Source organism: Solanum verrucosum, unplaced genomic scaffold (assembly GCF_900185275.1).
Source record: "Solanum verrucosum unplaced genomic scaffold, falcon-dt-bn FXZP01000121.1, whole genome shotgun sequence".
Lineage (NCBI taxonomy): Eukaryota > Viridiplantae > Streptophyta > Magnoliopsida > Solanales > Solanaceae > Solanum > Solanum verrucosum.
Genome location: NW_026020509.1, coordinates 1,170,119 through 1,185,360, shown reverse-complemented (window position 1 = coordinate 1,185,360; position 15,242 = coordinate 1,170,119). Strand labels below are relative to the sequence as shown.

Genomic DNA, 15,242 nt, shown 5'->3' with positions numbered 1-15,242 from the left:
GTACTTGAGACAGTGTCTTTTAAAATCAGCTTCTCTACCTCCCAAGAGGTAGTAGTAAGGTGTGTGTACAATCTACTCCACTTGTGGGATTTCACTGTGTCTCTTGTTGTAGTTGGAGAATATAATAATCGTGTACAATGATGCACCAAGTTAAGGTAAATTTAGAGAAGCAGTGCATAATGCTTTTAAGTATTAACAGTTCACCCAATTGATACAATCTGGTAGTAGCAAATTAAGAAATCGAAAATGGAAGATCAATTGCTACTATTCTATAAGCAAGAGAGAGATTAATAAAGATCTGAGAGAGATTGTTACAAACTTACAAATAGTGAAGGTAAAAACTACTTTAGCCGACATAGACATGGACGCCAATGGCAAGGAGTAAGATAGTGATGAGGCCAAAGTAAATTACGGCATGGACCAAAATGGAAACGCCGCTGGTTTGCATGTTCCCGAATTCAACCGTTTTTCCACGGCCGGGAAGCTGGAATAGTAGACCCGGAGTTAACAGCACGAACAGCACCACTGCTATCAAAACTGGTCCCCAGTCCTCCATTGTTAATCGGAAAATTAGCTCGTTGATTTGAACAGAGTAAAGAAATGGGGAAAGTGTGAGGATAAAAGCGAAAGATCCAGAAAAAGAAAAAAAGTGGACTAAAAAGTCTAAAAGAAAAGAAAGGGACGGATCTGACTATATAAGAGTAGTTTAGCAGTCAATTGAAGTGGTATGTGAATCATAATTGTACAAGATTAGGGATGAGTGGTATTAGGAAACTCATTATCTTATATTTATGGAAAATGGTCAAAAATGCTCTTAAAATTTGCTAAATTGAACAAAAATATTTTCAGTTAATAGCTTGATTTTAAAATATTTGGTCCAAAAATTGTTCAAATTATTACTTAATAAGTCAATCAATACTTAAAGGTAAGTTTTATCGAATTGTGGTTAGATTGAATTTATTGAAGAAGTGGAGTGTTGGCCAATTAAGAGCTCTCATGTCCAGAAAATGCAAGTGGCGGAAATGAAGATGTTGAAATGGATGGACTAGCATATTCAGAGTAGTAAAGTTAGAAATATGGGATATTTGGAACAAAGTAGTAGTGACTTCGTGGTGGACAAGATGAGGGAGGGAGACTGAGATGGCTTGTGCATGTGAAGAGCGAAGTGCAGATGCCCTAGTGAGAAGTGTGGGAGCCGGGAGGTTGAATATAGTGGATCGAGGAGAGGTAGAGATAGACCGAAAAATATTAGGGTGAGGTGATCAGACAAGATATGACACATATTCAGCTTACTAAGGACCTTAGATAGGAAGGTATGGAGGTCACGAATTAGGGTAAAAGATTGGTACTCATCTAAGAGTTATTGTATTACTAGTCTTTTTATGTATTTGACCGGATGGTAGTATAGAGCACCATGTCAGTCGTCGTATTAGCCTACTCATGTATTCTTTGGTACCTGATATCACCTGGTATTATTATAGTTCTTACTTTTGATATCTTGCATCATTAGTTGTTTATTGTGTTCGATTATCACACTATTCTGTTGATTCACCATGTTAGTTGTTATGTTTTCTACATTTTTTTTTGTACTTGGATTTGTTACTCTCGAGTTGAGGGTCTTTCAAAAACAATTTTTCTATCTTTACGAGGTAATGGTAAGGTCTACATACACTATATCCTATCCAGACTCTATTTGTGGAATTTCACTAGGTAATTTAATAATTATTGGTTAGTTAGGTCAGACATATCTCTCTTTTTTTAAAAATAATTATATATTATTTTTTTCTTGTTAAACACATTCTTAGTAATAGAAGATAAACTTTATAAAAAAGTTTGGGCAATTTTATAATTTAAAGAACCAACATTTATCTTGGCCCACCAACAAATTTGCACCAGATTTTGAGAATCAGGTCCCTGCAAAACTACTAGACAATTTTTATGATCAGATAGATATTTTGCCAAAAAAAAATAAATCTCAAAAAATGCTTTTAAAAATCTATGTTTACATTGTTTGAGATATGGTAAGTGTGGTGTACCTTCTATTTTAATAGAAATTTTATGTATGACCTCTAAAATAAAGTAATTTTTGGAAGGAAATATCTTATTATAACGATTATAAAATTGAATCATTGATATCGTACTCCCATATTCAAACGAACAATAAAGTACAGAGTATTTGATTTGCATTGTCCATTACTATAAGATATTACAATAAATCAACTTACTCCACACATCTATGGAAAATTAAACCAATCAAAAAAAAAAGTGTACCAGTACCATCTTAGATGCCCAAAACGTACCTCTTTTAGTAGACACCATTAATTAAAAAGTCACATTGATTAGAATGTCCCTTGCATTTACAAAACATGAATAGATGGAAAAACAGAACTATAACATTACAAAAAGGTAAAAACCCAATAAATCCCAGAATAACTTTTATTCATCTTATTTTTTTAGAAAAAAAAAAAACCTACGAAGAAGTCAAGATTTTTCACTAAAAATTTCAACTTCATATGTATAGTACTGTGCTTTTTGGTGAAAAGATGTTCGGATGAACCTTCCGCCCCTGGCTGCTAGCCAAAGCGAATACGAATGCGAAAGGCCAAAATGAGGATAGTAAAAAAGACGAAAAAGAGTAGTGTGTGAAGGAGAATGGCTTTGCCATTAGTATTGAAGCTGCCGAATTCAACGTGACGCTGACTCCCCGGCAGCTGAAATATGAGCCCAGGCGAAAGAAGCACGAATAGAAGGTAACCTATAATAATTGGTGCCCAATCTAACATTTTTTCTGAGTTGCAGGGAAATATGTATTGACGATTGCACAGTAGTATTTTTTTTCAATTTAACATTTGTGGCCAGAATTTATTATGGTCTTGAAAATTGATTCCATGCTTGTTCCTCAAGAGAAGTAGCTAGAAACATGCTAAAGCCTTAAGATGGAAGGCAAAGCATCTTCTTTTGTGTAACCCATCCGGGAGCGGATCAGCATAGGCGAAGCCAGGATTAAGAGTTTGGGATTTTAAATTTCGATAATAACCGTTAATCAACTTTATTATGGGTTCATATATTAATATACATAAATATTTAATTAATTTTCTAGTACAAATATAAGGTCTACAGAAAAGCTATTGGGTTCGCTCGAACCCATGAACCCCCACCTAGCTCCGCCTCTGAGCAGATGTACAAAAAGTCACAAATTCAGCTGAATTCAGTAACTTTGACTAAAATACAATACATCAGAGGTGTATCCAGGATTTCTGCAAGATTGGTGCATAATTACAAAAAAAATGTATCTTAAATATAAATTTGATCGGTTTGACTTTTAGGTTTTTAATATGAACCATTAAATTTTAAAAATTATAGGTCCAAAACATATAATGCTACTAGCTTTAAATTTTAATATACACATTTGATTTAATTATATAAAATTTTTACAGTGCTAATTATTTTAGGAATTTTCAATGTAACACACTTGAAAATTTTGAAAGATTAAAGGAAAAAAACAAAAAAATAATTAGTTGAAACGCTAAAAGTGTAACCAATAACCACTTAGAGAGGTGTTAGTAAAAGACAAGATAGATATAGAATTTAAATTTCTATCCTTACTTAGAGGGGTGCACCCAATCATCATCGTATTATTATATGATACTTTGAACGTGGGTTCACACATCAATATTTAAATATTTTATAAAAATTATAACGCTACTATATATGATCTAGAGAGGGGAGCATGGGTTCACGTGAACCCACGGCACCCCCTCTAGATACGCCCCTGCAATACATGTGTTAAGAAACCTATTAAATCTCGAATCCAATAACTCAAATGATCAATGAGTTCAGTAATATCACGAACCTATAAAACTCAAATCCTGAATCTAAGTTACCTTAGATTATATATGGCAGTATGATGATCTGGTCTATAATTATATATACTAGTTGTTAAAATTTCATTATACCTAGAGTTATTTCATCTAGAACAAGGTACTCGAATTGATACTCATAAAACGAGTTAATATCTCAAAAGGTCACTCAACTTTGAGAATTTATCTAGAAAAGTCATTGAATTTTGTTTTGTATCAATAAAATCACTCAACTTAGACTTTTGTATCAAAAAAATGATTCAACTAAATTTATCATTAACTAAATTTTAACATGATAAAATAAATTATTTTATCCTCAAATTAAATGTTCTTTTAAGACATTAACTTTTAAATAAATTAATTAATTTAATAGTTACTTCTCCTTGGCAGCTGTTGACTCTCTCTTTCCTTTCTCACTCCAAAATAAAGTATAGTACTCATTAATTAGGTTTATTAGCACACCTGTAACTAAAATATCTATGCTAAATAACATAACGTCTAGAAAACCTCAAGATATGTTATCCCCATTTTTTAACAGGATTAAAATCGCCCAGTAGTTGGCAAAGGATTTCTGTGAATCTTACCGCTATACAAATATTCAAAAGATATGAAGCTTTTAATTTGCGAAATTCAAATAAAATAGATTTTGAAATATTAGAGACAACTGAAAAATGAGAATAATTTCATATATGAACATTTAACTTAATCCGCAAAACAGATATTATTTTATTTATTTTAGGAGTTAATATTATTCAACTTTAGGAATAAAAAATAATTTATTTTGTCATGACAAATTTTATTTAATGAGAAATTCAGTTGAGTGATTTTATGGATACAAGGATTTAAGTTGAGTGATTTTATTGATACAAAGACTTAAGTTGAGTGACTTTATTGATACAAACAAAGTTTAATGACTTTTCTAAATAAATTTTCAAAATTGAGTGACCATTTAAGATATTAACTCCTCATAAAACTATTTAGATTGATGGTTTGAATTATTATCTTTAGCCTTTTATTTTAATTAAATATCGTCATATAAAATAAAATAGAAAGTGTATAATACACTAGATACTTCATCCCACTAATGTGTTTAGTACTTTCTTCTCTTGTTCATTAATCCAAGAATTTTTTTATTTTTTTTTTGAAACTTCTGTTTTTCAGAATTTATGCGATGGTGTCATCACGTTGTTTGTTTTGTCCTCTCTTTTTTTTTTTTTCTTTTTCCAGCGCCCCTCTAACTTCTTATAACTACATATTCTTCCTCTAACTTCAAAAATCACACTTGCCGCCTCCCATGCTTTGTCATATTGTACATGAACAATACCTTGACATCTCGAATTCTTGATTATATGAGAACTTTAATGAATGTCTTTATTGGTTTCTCTTTGATGGAAGTCTAATTTTTTTCAAAATGTATTTTAATTAAATCTGTTTGAAATAAAAAGTCCTGATATCTTTTCATTAGTAAATAAATAAGTGATTGAGCCATTAAATCCGATTTATGGAGATATATTTGAACAGGTAACTAAGAATATTTGTCTTGGAAGGAAAAACAAAATTGCCCTTCATAGGAAGAATAAGTTGAAAGGGGGTAATTACCATTGATGGATGTGGGAGAAGGAATTGATTCTAAACTAGCTTCTTACTAGTGGTGTAGTACTCTTACTTTACTTTCTATTTTCCGAAAAGTCATTTATGTAAATTTAAGTTCTTAGCATAATTAATCCGAAATAATGAAGATTTTATTGGATGAAAATTGATATTTCTTTTGTTTGAAAAGAATGAAAGGGTTTAGAATACGACTATCAAATCTTCTAATTTTTGCCTCATTTTAAAAATATATTTAACTTGATATTACAAGGCACATAAAAAGTTCTGAATTAGTATACTTTTATTATTAAAAATAAGTAATTGAATTAATGAAAAAAATCATTTGGCTCTAAAAGAATAATAATAGTTTTCACAAAATGAAATTGGGAGGATGTGAATTAAATTAAATACGAATGAAAAAGAAAAAAAAGAAAGAAAGTTGAGGACTCAAAGGAGTAACAGTAAAATTCAATTTTCAAAATTGAATTTTCACTGTCTTAATTCAACTCCTCATTTGCTCCAGTGAAATTGGAATCCTCGTCATTGGTTTACGTGGAAGGATCTTACTGGTTAAGGCCCCACAAGATCACGGCGTTTTACCACAGATTATTCTATTCAATTCAATTCTCAGCTCAAACGCTAATCCTCTCCTTTCCTCTTCCTTCCGTAGGGTTTCCCTCCATCTCCTTCCACTCCTCGCCGGAAAATCTTCTTCCGGCAGTTGACACTTGAATCCACAGCGTCATCAATATTGTTCATATTTTGCTCCTATTTTTTCTGCTGAGAGCCGTCTTTTCCATTATTCGACCGTTGACAATTTTATCCATTACGTGGTTCCGTTGAAATCTCAAGTTTTATTGAATAATTTGATTGCTGTAGAGTTCAGATGCCGACGAGTCAAGGAGGAGGATCATCATCGAGGAGAAGCATATCGTTGACGAACTCTTCTTCACTCGCTAAGAAGAAAGCAGCCGCAGAAAATGGAGGAGTACAACCGGATTCTGCTCACCGGAAGTCGATTTCTGTATCTCGTTCCATGTATGTTTAATTCCTTTATTGAAGTAACGTTAATTTGGATATTGTATAAGTTTGTTTCCAGAAACTCTAAAGCAAAGATTTCTATAGTGTCCGGAATATACTTAGCTCTGTTTTATCAGGTAGGATTGAACTCAAAATAATCTTTTTAGTTGTGAAATATATTGGTTCCAATACTCAAGTTCGTAGAGATATGGATGTTTTCTCATTTAGGTACATCGTTGGACTTTGTGCTAGTAAATTTGGGGAAGTTGGTGGTGCCATCCCATTGTGGCCATCATATATTATTAATAGTGTTGGGTTTAGTTTTGCCACCCGCTTGAAATGTTTGTCATGTGAAATTAAGCTTTACTTGATTCTTCCCATGCGCTTCTTCCCCCAACTTGAACATTGGAGATGAATATGAGCTCTTAGTCAGGGATATCAATGATTTATTTGCTGCTTACTTATAGCTATATGAGGGAAAACAAAAGAGTTTATACTCTATACTTAGAATGTTTGGCAGTATGGAAAAATATTTTATAGTTGGAACCTCAGCTCAGTGATTGTTATTCTCACAGCGAAGTCTTATCTGATGTTGAAAAACTGCATGATGGAAGTGCTTAATTGTATGCTGCAATCGTCTATGGATGACTTGTTCACTTTACACCCATGTCCAATACTCAAATGCTCCCACCATTCATTTTGAGTGGTTCAATTGGCTATACTATGCAGGTTCCTTGAGGTTCTTGTTTGATCAGATTTTTGGTTTGAATTCAGTCCCCTTTTAGGTGGTTGATTTTTTTTTTTCTCTAATGCAACTTTTGGAGATTGCTTAGCAATTTAAGTGTATGGTCCTTTGTTATGTTCTTGCCACATGCAATGAAATTTTATTCAGGAACAAAGCATAGCTACGAGATTCTTTTGCTAGCGAGGATAACTAATATTTAAAAAACTTGTTTTGCTTTTGAGTTGGGATCAATAATAGTCACTTTGAGTTGTAATCATCATTTTGTGTGCTTATTTGAATTTTGATATTTGTTTCTCACAAATTTGGAACAGGGGACTGACTGGAGAACGCACAGTTAAAAGATTGAGGCTGTCAAAAGCCCTTACAATACCTGATACTACAAGTATTTATGAAGCCTGCCGCAAGATGGCTGCTCGCAGAGTTGATGCTTTGTTGTTGACTGATTCAAATGGATTACTATGTGGTATCCTGACAGATAAGGTTTGACTTTGATCATGCAAAAAGGCTGTAAAATTTTAGTAAATAGACTTCTGTAGAGCTAGCTGCCTATATTGCTGATGCTTTTCCTTTACCCATTAAGGTGATATCTTTAACTAATTCTTCATGCATCCTTTTCTTTTATTTCCTTTGGACAAATTGAAGGATATAGCAACAAGGGTTATTGCTCCAGAAGTTAATATACAAGAAACACCAGTTTCAAAGATAATGACGAAAAATCCAGTTTTTGTGCTTTCTGACACACTTGCCGTGGAAGCTTTGCAGAAAATGGTGCTAGGTTGGTGTATTTGAAATAACTCAAGCTGTTAACTTTCTTGAACACCTTTCCAACATCGTATGTTTGTTCTGACAACAGGAAAATTTAGACATTTGCCAGTTGTAGATAATGGAGAGGTCGTTGCTTTGCTTGATATTGCAAAGTGCCTTTATGATGCGATTGCTCGCCTCGAAAGGGCAGCTGAGAAAGGAAAGGCCATTGCAGCTGCCGTTGAGGGAGTTGAAAAACACTGGGGGGCAACTGGCTGTGGTTAGTTTAGTTTTGTGTTACTATTCTTCATTGGCATAGTGTAGGAGTGTCTATATACTGACTGTGTTTGTCAAGTTCATGTGATTGAATGATGATTTTGATTGGTCTTGAAATGCATTTATTAACTTTCAATATTTTTTGTTTTTAGCAAGTTCAAATACATTTATAGAAGCACTTCGGGAGAGAATGTTCAGGCCTTCACTGTCTACCATCATTTCTGAAAATTCAAAGTATGTAATACCTTCATTTTTAGATTAGTTTAACCTTTTAAGTAATCCGCAGGCGAGTCACTGTCTGTTGTTGATTTGTGGTGTTTTTAGGATTGTTACAGTTGAACCAAATGATACTGTTCTAGCCACAGCCAAAAAGATGCTCGAATGTCGAACAAGCTCTGCAATCATAACAGTTGACAACAAACCACGAGGGATTTTAACGTTAGTAGTGTTCCCCTTGTATTCACTCGTTTACATTTATCAATTCTGAGCTTTAGTGTAATGGCATATATTAATCATCTAATGAGAAGATTTGCCTCATGTACTCTGCAGTTCAAAGGACTTATTGATGCGAGTCATAGCACAAGATCTTTCCCCTGAATCCACTCTCGTCGAAAGGGTAATCTCTCTCTCTCTCTCTCTCTCTCTAATTGAGGGGGTATCTTTTTCGGGATAGCTCGCTGGTCATTATCGAAGTAAAAGGTTTAAACAATACTAGTTATTTGAATTATTGGAACTTAGATTTTTTCAATCTTTTTTGTTTTCCTTCCTTTCTTGAGATTTGAGAGAAGTTCTAATAACTTCCATTTTGTTTGCATCTAACATCCAGGTAATGACCCCCAATCCAGAATGTGCTTCAATAGATATGCCTATTGTTGATGCTTTACATACAATGCATGACGGGAAATTTTTACACCTTCCTGTTGTTGATAAAGGTAATATTCGCCTCCAGTTACACTTGAGTTAGAGTATCTTTTTTTTTTTTCATATTTCTTTAAATAAATTTGTACTTCTTCTTTGTGGCAGAGGGAACTGTTGTTTCTGTTCTTGATGTGCTTCATATCACTCATGCAGCTGTAGCCACGGTAAGGCAGTACACATGAACATGTCAATTTTTCCCTTCTCAACTTGTCATTAGCAACTGTTATCATTTGGGCTATCATGTTGGTGGTCAATTCACTTTGTGAATACAGCCTTGTATGTAATTACCTCATTCAAGTCTTGACTACTTTGATGCGTTTGCCATGTATCCATACATATTCAAAGACATAAACTCTTGTTTGGATCTTTTAAGTTGAAATCCTGCTGACCACTTTGTTAAGACTGACTTTTATGGAAAGTAAACTAGGTTGTCAGTTTACGTAAGTAAAAGAAATTCTAACTTTGTTGAATGTGTGAACAGAATACCCAGGAGGTTTATTTTATATTTCGTTGCACTTCAAAATTAATTTAGGTTACAATCTGCTCGATGATGTTTCAAAGATTCTTGCATTTGATTATGAGCTCCACTGCTAGTATTAATATCTTTATGACCTCTACTGCTAGTATTAATATTTAATTTTTTTCTTTATTTTGGATCAGTGAATATTTCAACCAATCCTTTAGCCATTGTGGCTGCTGTTTGTGCTTTCTCTACAAATGTGTTTAATTGGTCAAGTTGTCCTATTCGCTTTTAGATGGAAGGTGCTCAATTTATTTACATATATGATTTTTTAAAACTCTTCTTGTTTCATTATTTGATTAAAAACTTAACATGAGGGTTAAATTTTGTGAGGCACCTTTTCAACTACTAATATCATGTCAAAATTAAGGTAATATAGGATGTCATTAAGTTAAAAGTCACAATCAATCTTGTGGAATGTTGAATTTTTTTTATTTAATCTTAGGTTCTATATTTCATTTGTTAAGTTTGCTTTTTTCCCAAAGATTCTGGAAATTTATTTCAAGAACTGATACTAATCAGGTGGGAAATGCTGCTGGAGTAAATAATGAAGCTGCAAACTCTATGATGCAAAGATTTTGGGATTCAGCTATGGCATTGACTCCTGATGATGATGATGAGACGCGGAGGTTAATGCCTCTTTTCTGTGAACTCATTTTCTTTTCCTTTTGTATTATCTCTCACATTTTGTATTTGACATTTCAGTGAGAATTCCTTGAAATTGGCTTCTGAAGGGACAGAAACAGGAAGATCTATCCCCTATCCTTCATCTAGCCAGCCAACTAGTTTTTCATTCAAGATTAAAGACAAAAAAGGGAGGATGCACAGATTCAACTGTGGTATGTTTAAATACTATGCTTTTAGTTAACCAAAAAAATTAGGCACTTGTGAATGTTATCATATGACCTTGTGTATCTTTTTATATACACCTAATGAATAGCCTTTTATTCCTTATTTTCTTTTGGTGCATCCATGAGGTTTCGCTGTGGGTGTCGTTCATAGAAAATCATATCTTATTGTAAGATTCTACTTTTTGGTATACTTCTTGTATGCTGGTGTTTTATGCTCTTTGTTTATAAAATCTTATTGCTTGATTTAAAAATCAGATATGACCTTGTGTATCTTGTACCTGGAAATTCTTGTTGCCATTGGCCCATTTGTTTATATATGCATTCATGATGCCGAATCATGCTGTACCGTTGACATGTGTGAACAAACCAAAATATGTGTACCTCTATTTCTCTCTTTTAGGCATCTTGAGACCTGCCTTCCAAACTGTCGTAATTTTCCCAGGGCTCTAGACTCCTATCAAATTTATGGAAGTTCTGTCCTTTCAACTGTTTCCATGTCACTTGTGTTTCTCGATTGTTCTTTGTGTTGGTGCTCTTGAATTTCACCATCAGGCATTTATGTATTCAGCAGTGTCTGTTGCTTGCTCTTTTTTATTATTATTAGAGAGACCTTAAACTCTGTGGTTTACCCCTTATTGGGAAAAATTGGAACTTGTTTGTTATTTTGTCTCTTGAAACTAACTCTAGGAAATTGATATGATGTTTGTGCTTTGTCTTTCATAATTTAACAATTATGATAATCTTGACTCCCATGATGACCCTATTATTTTTATGATATTTCAGATATTCAGAACATGACAGATCTAATAGCTGCAATAATTCAGAGAGTGGGGGATGACATTGACCGGACCAATCTTCCTCAGATTCTGGTTGAATGCATTAATTTTTCCTCGTACATTTGAATGATTCTCCTCCTCTTGGTTTTCCCTGTTTGACCAAGTTGATTATTATTTTCAAGAACAATTACTCTCTTGCAGTATGAAGATGAAGATCATGACAAGGTTGTACTGGCATCAGATGGTGATCTTACAGCAGCTATTGACCATGCAAGATCTTCAGGTTGGAAGGTATGATTGACTTTCCTCTGGCCTTAGTTAATGTGTATGAACATAAACCCTAGTAACAGGAAGGAAGATTGACTTATGATTAGATATTAAATTTTGTTCGGTCTCTTTTCTTGATTACGAAATAAGGACTGATGACAAAAATCAACCTGAACAGGGGCTAAAATTGCACTTAGACTATTCAGGAACAACGGGTGGTAGTTTGGATTATGCTCATACTGAATCTGCATGGGCCTCAGCCTACAGCACCGTAGCAGCTGGTGCTGCATTAGTTGCGGGTTTAGGCGTATTAGCATTCTTAAGGAGATCCGGTAACTAATTACTTGAAAGAAGTTCAACTCTTGATAAACGAGGAATGGGAGTAGCATATTGATTCATATGAGCTCGATGGGCCAATCATATTTGACTGAATGTTGGTGTTATTAAATTGGACAGTTACACTGTATTGGAATCATTTTACCTTTTCCTCGTCTGCAATCCAGATTTGCAGGTTTTGATTTTGAGTGATGTAAATTGCACCATATAAATATAACCCTTACGTTGAAGGTTGTCTTCAAGAATGAACTGGCAACGCCATGCAAATTTTAGTGCCAAGAGTTGTCAGGAATTTAAATGTGATATACTATATTTGTTACGTAAAACATATGTATTGCACTTCTACATCCTGCTCGGTCTCTCTCTGAAATACCTTCTTTCATACTAACGGTAAGGCAAGGACCGATAACAACTATGTGTTTTATCCTTTGCAAGCGATGGTAGACAAGGTCCCTTGACATCATTTGTACAACTGCACAACTATTGCTATCCTTAAACTCAAGGACAATTTCATAAGCTAAAGAGTATTCCATTGATTTCAACTCAAAGCAAAAATCACAATGATTGTCGATGGAAATGAAGTATGAAAATTCAGATCACGACAGATATGAATTGGCATTTAATTCAATGTTAGGAAGACAAATGCAACTTCCTGAATTCTGCCATGAAGCTCAAAATAAGAATTTGCAAAAAACGTCGACAGCAGGGTTCGAACCTGCGCGGGCGAAGCCCAACAGATTTCAAGTCTGTCTCCTTAACCACTCGGACATATCGACTTCACGTTAATGATGCTGCTAATCAAGATTCAACTACGATAATTCAATATTTCACTTTTAATGGCTATGTAATGTTGCTAAGAAAAGAAAACAACAAATAATAAATATAATAAGTAATCTAATTATTAGGACAAGCAATCTAATGTTGCCAATATTTTAAAATTATTTTGATCATTTGGATGCGAAGAGAGTTTCAAATGGTTGTGACATGGGTTGCAGTGACTATGAAATGTATGATATTTCATTTTAATTAAATATTTCAAATTTTGATCTTTGTGAATGAAAAAAGATTTTTTAATAGAAGCGCCAAGCAATCAATCATAGAAATGAGCCATGTTATATGCTGAGTATAAATTAAGGGCTAACCCATCGGTGGCCCCCTAAACTTGACACGATCTTTCACTTAGACACCTCAACTGAAGGATTTTCATTTTAAACACCTAACGTAGGGTTCCCATGTGTTACTTTAACACTTTTTACACAGACATCTGTTGACCATAAGCGCGTGCAAGACAACCGTTCTACGTGGATTAACTGACCAATTATATGATGCCAACTCTTAAACCTCTTTACACGTCGTTTTTTTTCAAACTAAAAGAAAAATGGAACCATTTTTGTGATTTTTCAACTTCCTTCTTACGATTCTCTCTCTTCTCCGAGAAAACCCTAGGTAAATCTCCCTTCTCGTCACATGTATTTCTTTGTTTTTTCTTCAATTCGTTGTTAGTAATAACCATTGTTGTATTTTATGTCGCCATTTTTCAGGTTTAAGGTTGTATTGACGAGGTATCGGGCTGTGCGACATTGGAGAAATTGAAGAAATTAAAGGTAATGGTGTATTTTGTTTTCTACCTTTGTTTTTGTTTTCTTCAAGAAGGTGTATATTGTTGTTGAAGGTGTATATTGTTGTTGATTCCACTTTTTTTATTTTCAGTTTTAATATAGGTTTTGGCTGGTAAAGTAAGGGGCTTTTTGGGTATTTCCTTTTATTGGGGTCTTCTTTTCGAGATATGGACAGCTATATTTTAACTTGTTTTCATCATGGGGGGTGTGTTGTTGGAAACCCTAACCCTACTTACCAACGAGAAGTAGATGTATTTGGTGTTAGCATAGATAAAGACCATTTTAGTCTTGTCGAGTTTCTTTCCTACACTAAAGACCTTGGGTATACAAATGTGAAGGGATTTTACTGTGAAGATAACAATGAATTAGTTCAAGTTACTTCTGATACTCAATTGTTAGAATTTGTGAAAGACTTGGTAGATGGTGATGAGTTTCATGTGTATGTGGTCCATGAAGTTGATGAATTGGAAGAATTGCCTGCTCCAACTGGTCTTTTACAATGGTCTGATACTGTTGATGAATCTGTGGGTATAAATACTGAGGAACTGTGGAGAATGATTCTGATTTGAATGGAGTTGATACAGAACTGCCTAGAGGTAATACAAATCAAAATGAAGCTGAATCAGATCTGCCTAGTAGTGACACAGATGTAGATGTTATTCCAGATGAAGATGATTCAGATGTTGATGAAGAATTGAGATCCCTTAGGGCTGAAAGAAGAAACAAAAGAAATCCTAATCTTAGGAAGAAAAGAGATAGGGAGAAGAAAACAATAACTAAAGAGGTACCAATAGGTGAGGCTGGTGTGGATAGAGGTTTTGAAGATATTGGAATAAATAAAAAGGATAGATATGTTGGCAGATTGGGAGGAGATGAGAAGTATATTGATAGCTCAGAATGTGATAGTGATGATAGCACTGATATACTAGATGCAGAAGCTGTTGGAGGTGTTGATCTACCAGGCAGAAGAAAGAGCAAAAAGGTCAGGTATGATGATCAATGTACTGATGCTATTTTTGAACTTGGAATGATTTTTGAGAATGCTAAGGAATTTAGAAAGGCTTTGGCAAAATATGCTGTTGAAAAAAATTATCAGATTAAGTTAAGGCCTAATGAAGCTCATAGAGTGAGAGCTAAATGTAAATTCAAAGAAAAATGCAAATGGTTGTGCTATGGTGCTATTGATAAGGATTCTGGTAACTTTATGATTAAAAATTATTATTCTATACACAAGTGTTTACCTTCAAATAAGAACAAAATGTGTACAACAAAGTTCCTAGCAAGTAGATTCAAGGATGAAATAACTAAACAACCATCTTTGAGGATTTGGGAAATACAAGAGTTGTGCAGGGAGGAGTTAGGACTAAAAGTGGGTAGAACAATTTGTTACAAAGCAAAGATGATGATTCTTAGAGAAAACATGGGTGACTGGAATATGGAATTTGCAAGGTTATGTGATTATGCTGAAGTCATAAAACAAACCAATCCTGGTAGTTCTGTTTGGGTAAGGATGGATAGAGAAACTGTACCAGGAAAGAATTTGTTTGTGTATTTCTATGTATGCTTGGATGCATTGAAGAAAGGGTGGAAGGAAGGATGTAGAAGAATAATAGGATTTGATGGATGTTTCTTAAAGGGTGCTTGTAAGGGTGAACTTCTTGTAGCAGTTGGAAGAAATGGAAACAATCAGATGTTTCCTATAGCCTGGGCAGTTGTGGAC

At 34.0% G+C, this 15,242-nt stretch overlaps 3 protein-coding genes and 1 non-coding gene across 5 annotated transcripts in view; 1 reads left to right on the top strand and 3 right to left on the bottom strand.

The window, feature by feature from the left end:
- The window catches only part of LOC125809614 (protein transport protein Sec61 subunit gamma-1-like), a 132,902-nt gene that overhangs the window by 103,805 nt on the left and 13,855 nt on the right, over positions 1–15,242 (bottom strand). The window lies entirely within an intron of this gene.
- Positions 153–648, bottom strand: LOC125809615 (uncharacterized). The gene has a single exon (XM_049489213.1). It carries the CDS (start codon positions 554–556, stop codon positions 347–349), a length of 210 nt encoding a protein of 69 aa, XP_049345170.1. The 5' UTR covers positions 557–648; the 3' UTR covers positions 153–346.
- On the top strand, positions 6,095–12,229 carry LOC125809588 (CBS domain-containing protein CBSCBSPB1-like). Of its 2 annotated transcripts, none has more exons than XM_049489180.1 (14): positions 6,095–6,488; positions 7,527–7,695; positions 7,858–7,990; positions 8,069–8,239; positions 8,388–8,469; positions 8,560–8,673; positions 8,785–8,851; positions 9,062–9,167; positions 9,259–9,317; positions 10,196–10,302; positions 10,379–10,512; positions 11,308–11,393; positions 11,502–11,591; positions 11,746–12,229. In XM_049489180.1, exons 1-14 carry the CDS (start codon positions 6,337–6,339, stop codon positions 11,905–11,907), a joined length of 1,632 nt encoding a protein of 543 aa, XP_049345137.1. In that variant the 5' UTR covers positions 6,095–6,336; the 3' UTR covers positions 11,908–12,229. The 2 variants fall into 2 exon arrangements, with proteins under 2 accessions (XP_049345137.1, XP_049345138.1); XM_049489181.1 differs by having other exon boundaries at positions 11,308–11,416.
- TRNAS-UGA (transfer RNA serine (anticodon UGA)) lies at positions 12,598–12,679 on the bottom strand. Its single transcript has one exon. It is a non-coding gene; the product is annotated as a tRNA-Ser (tRNA).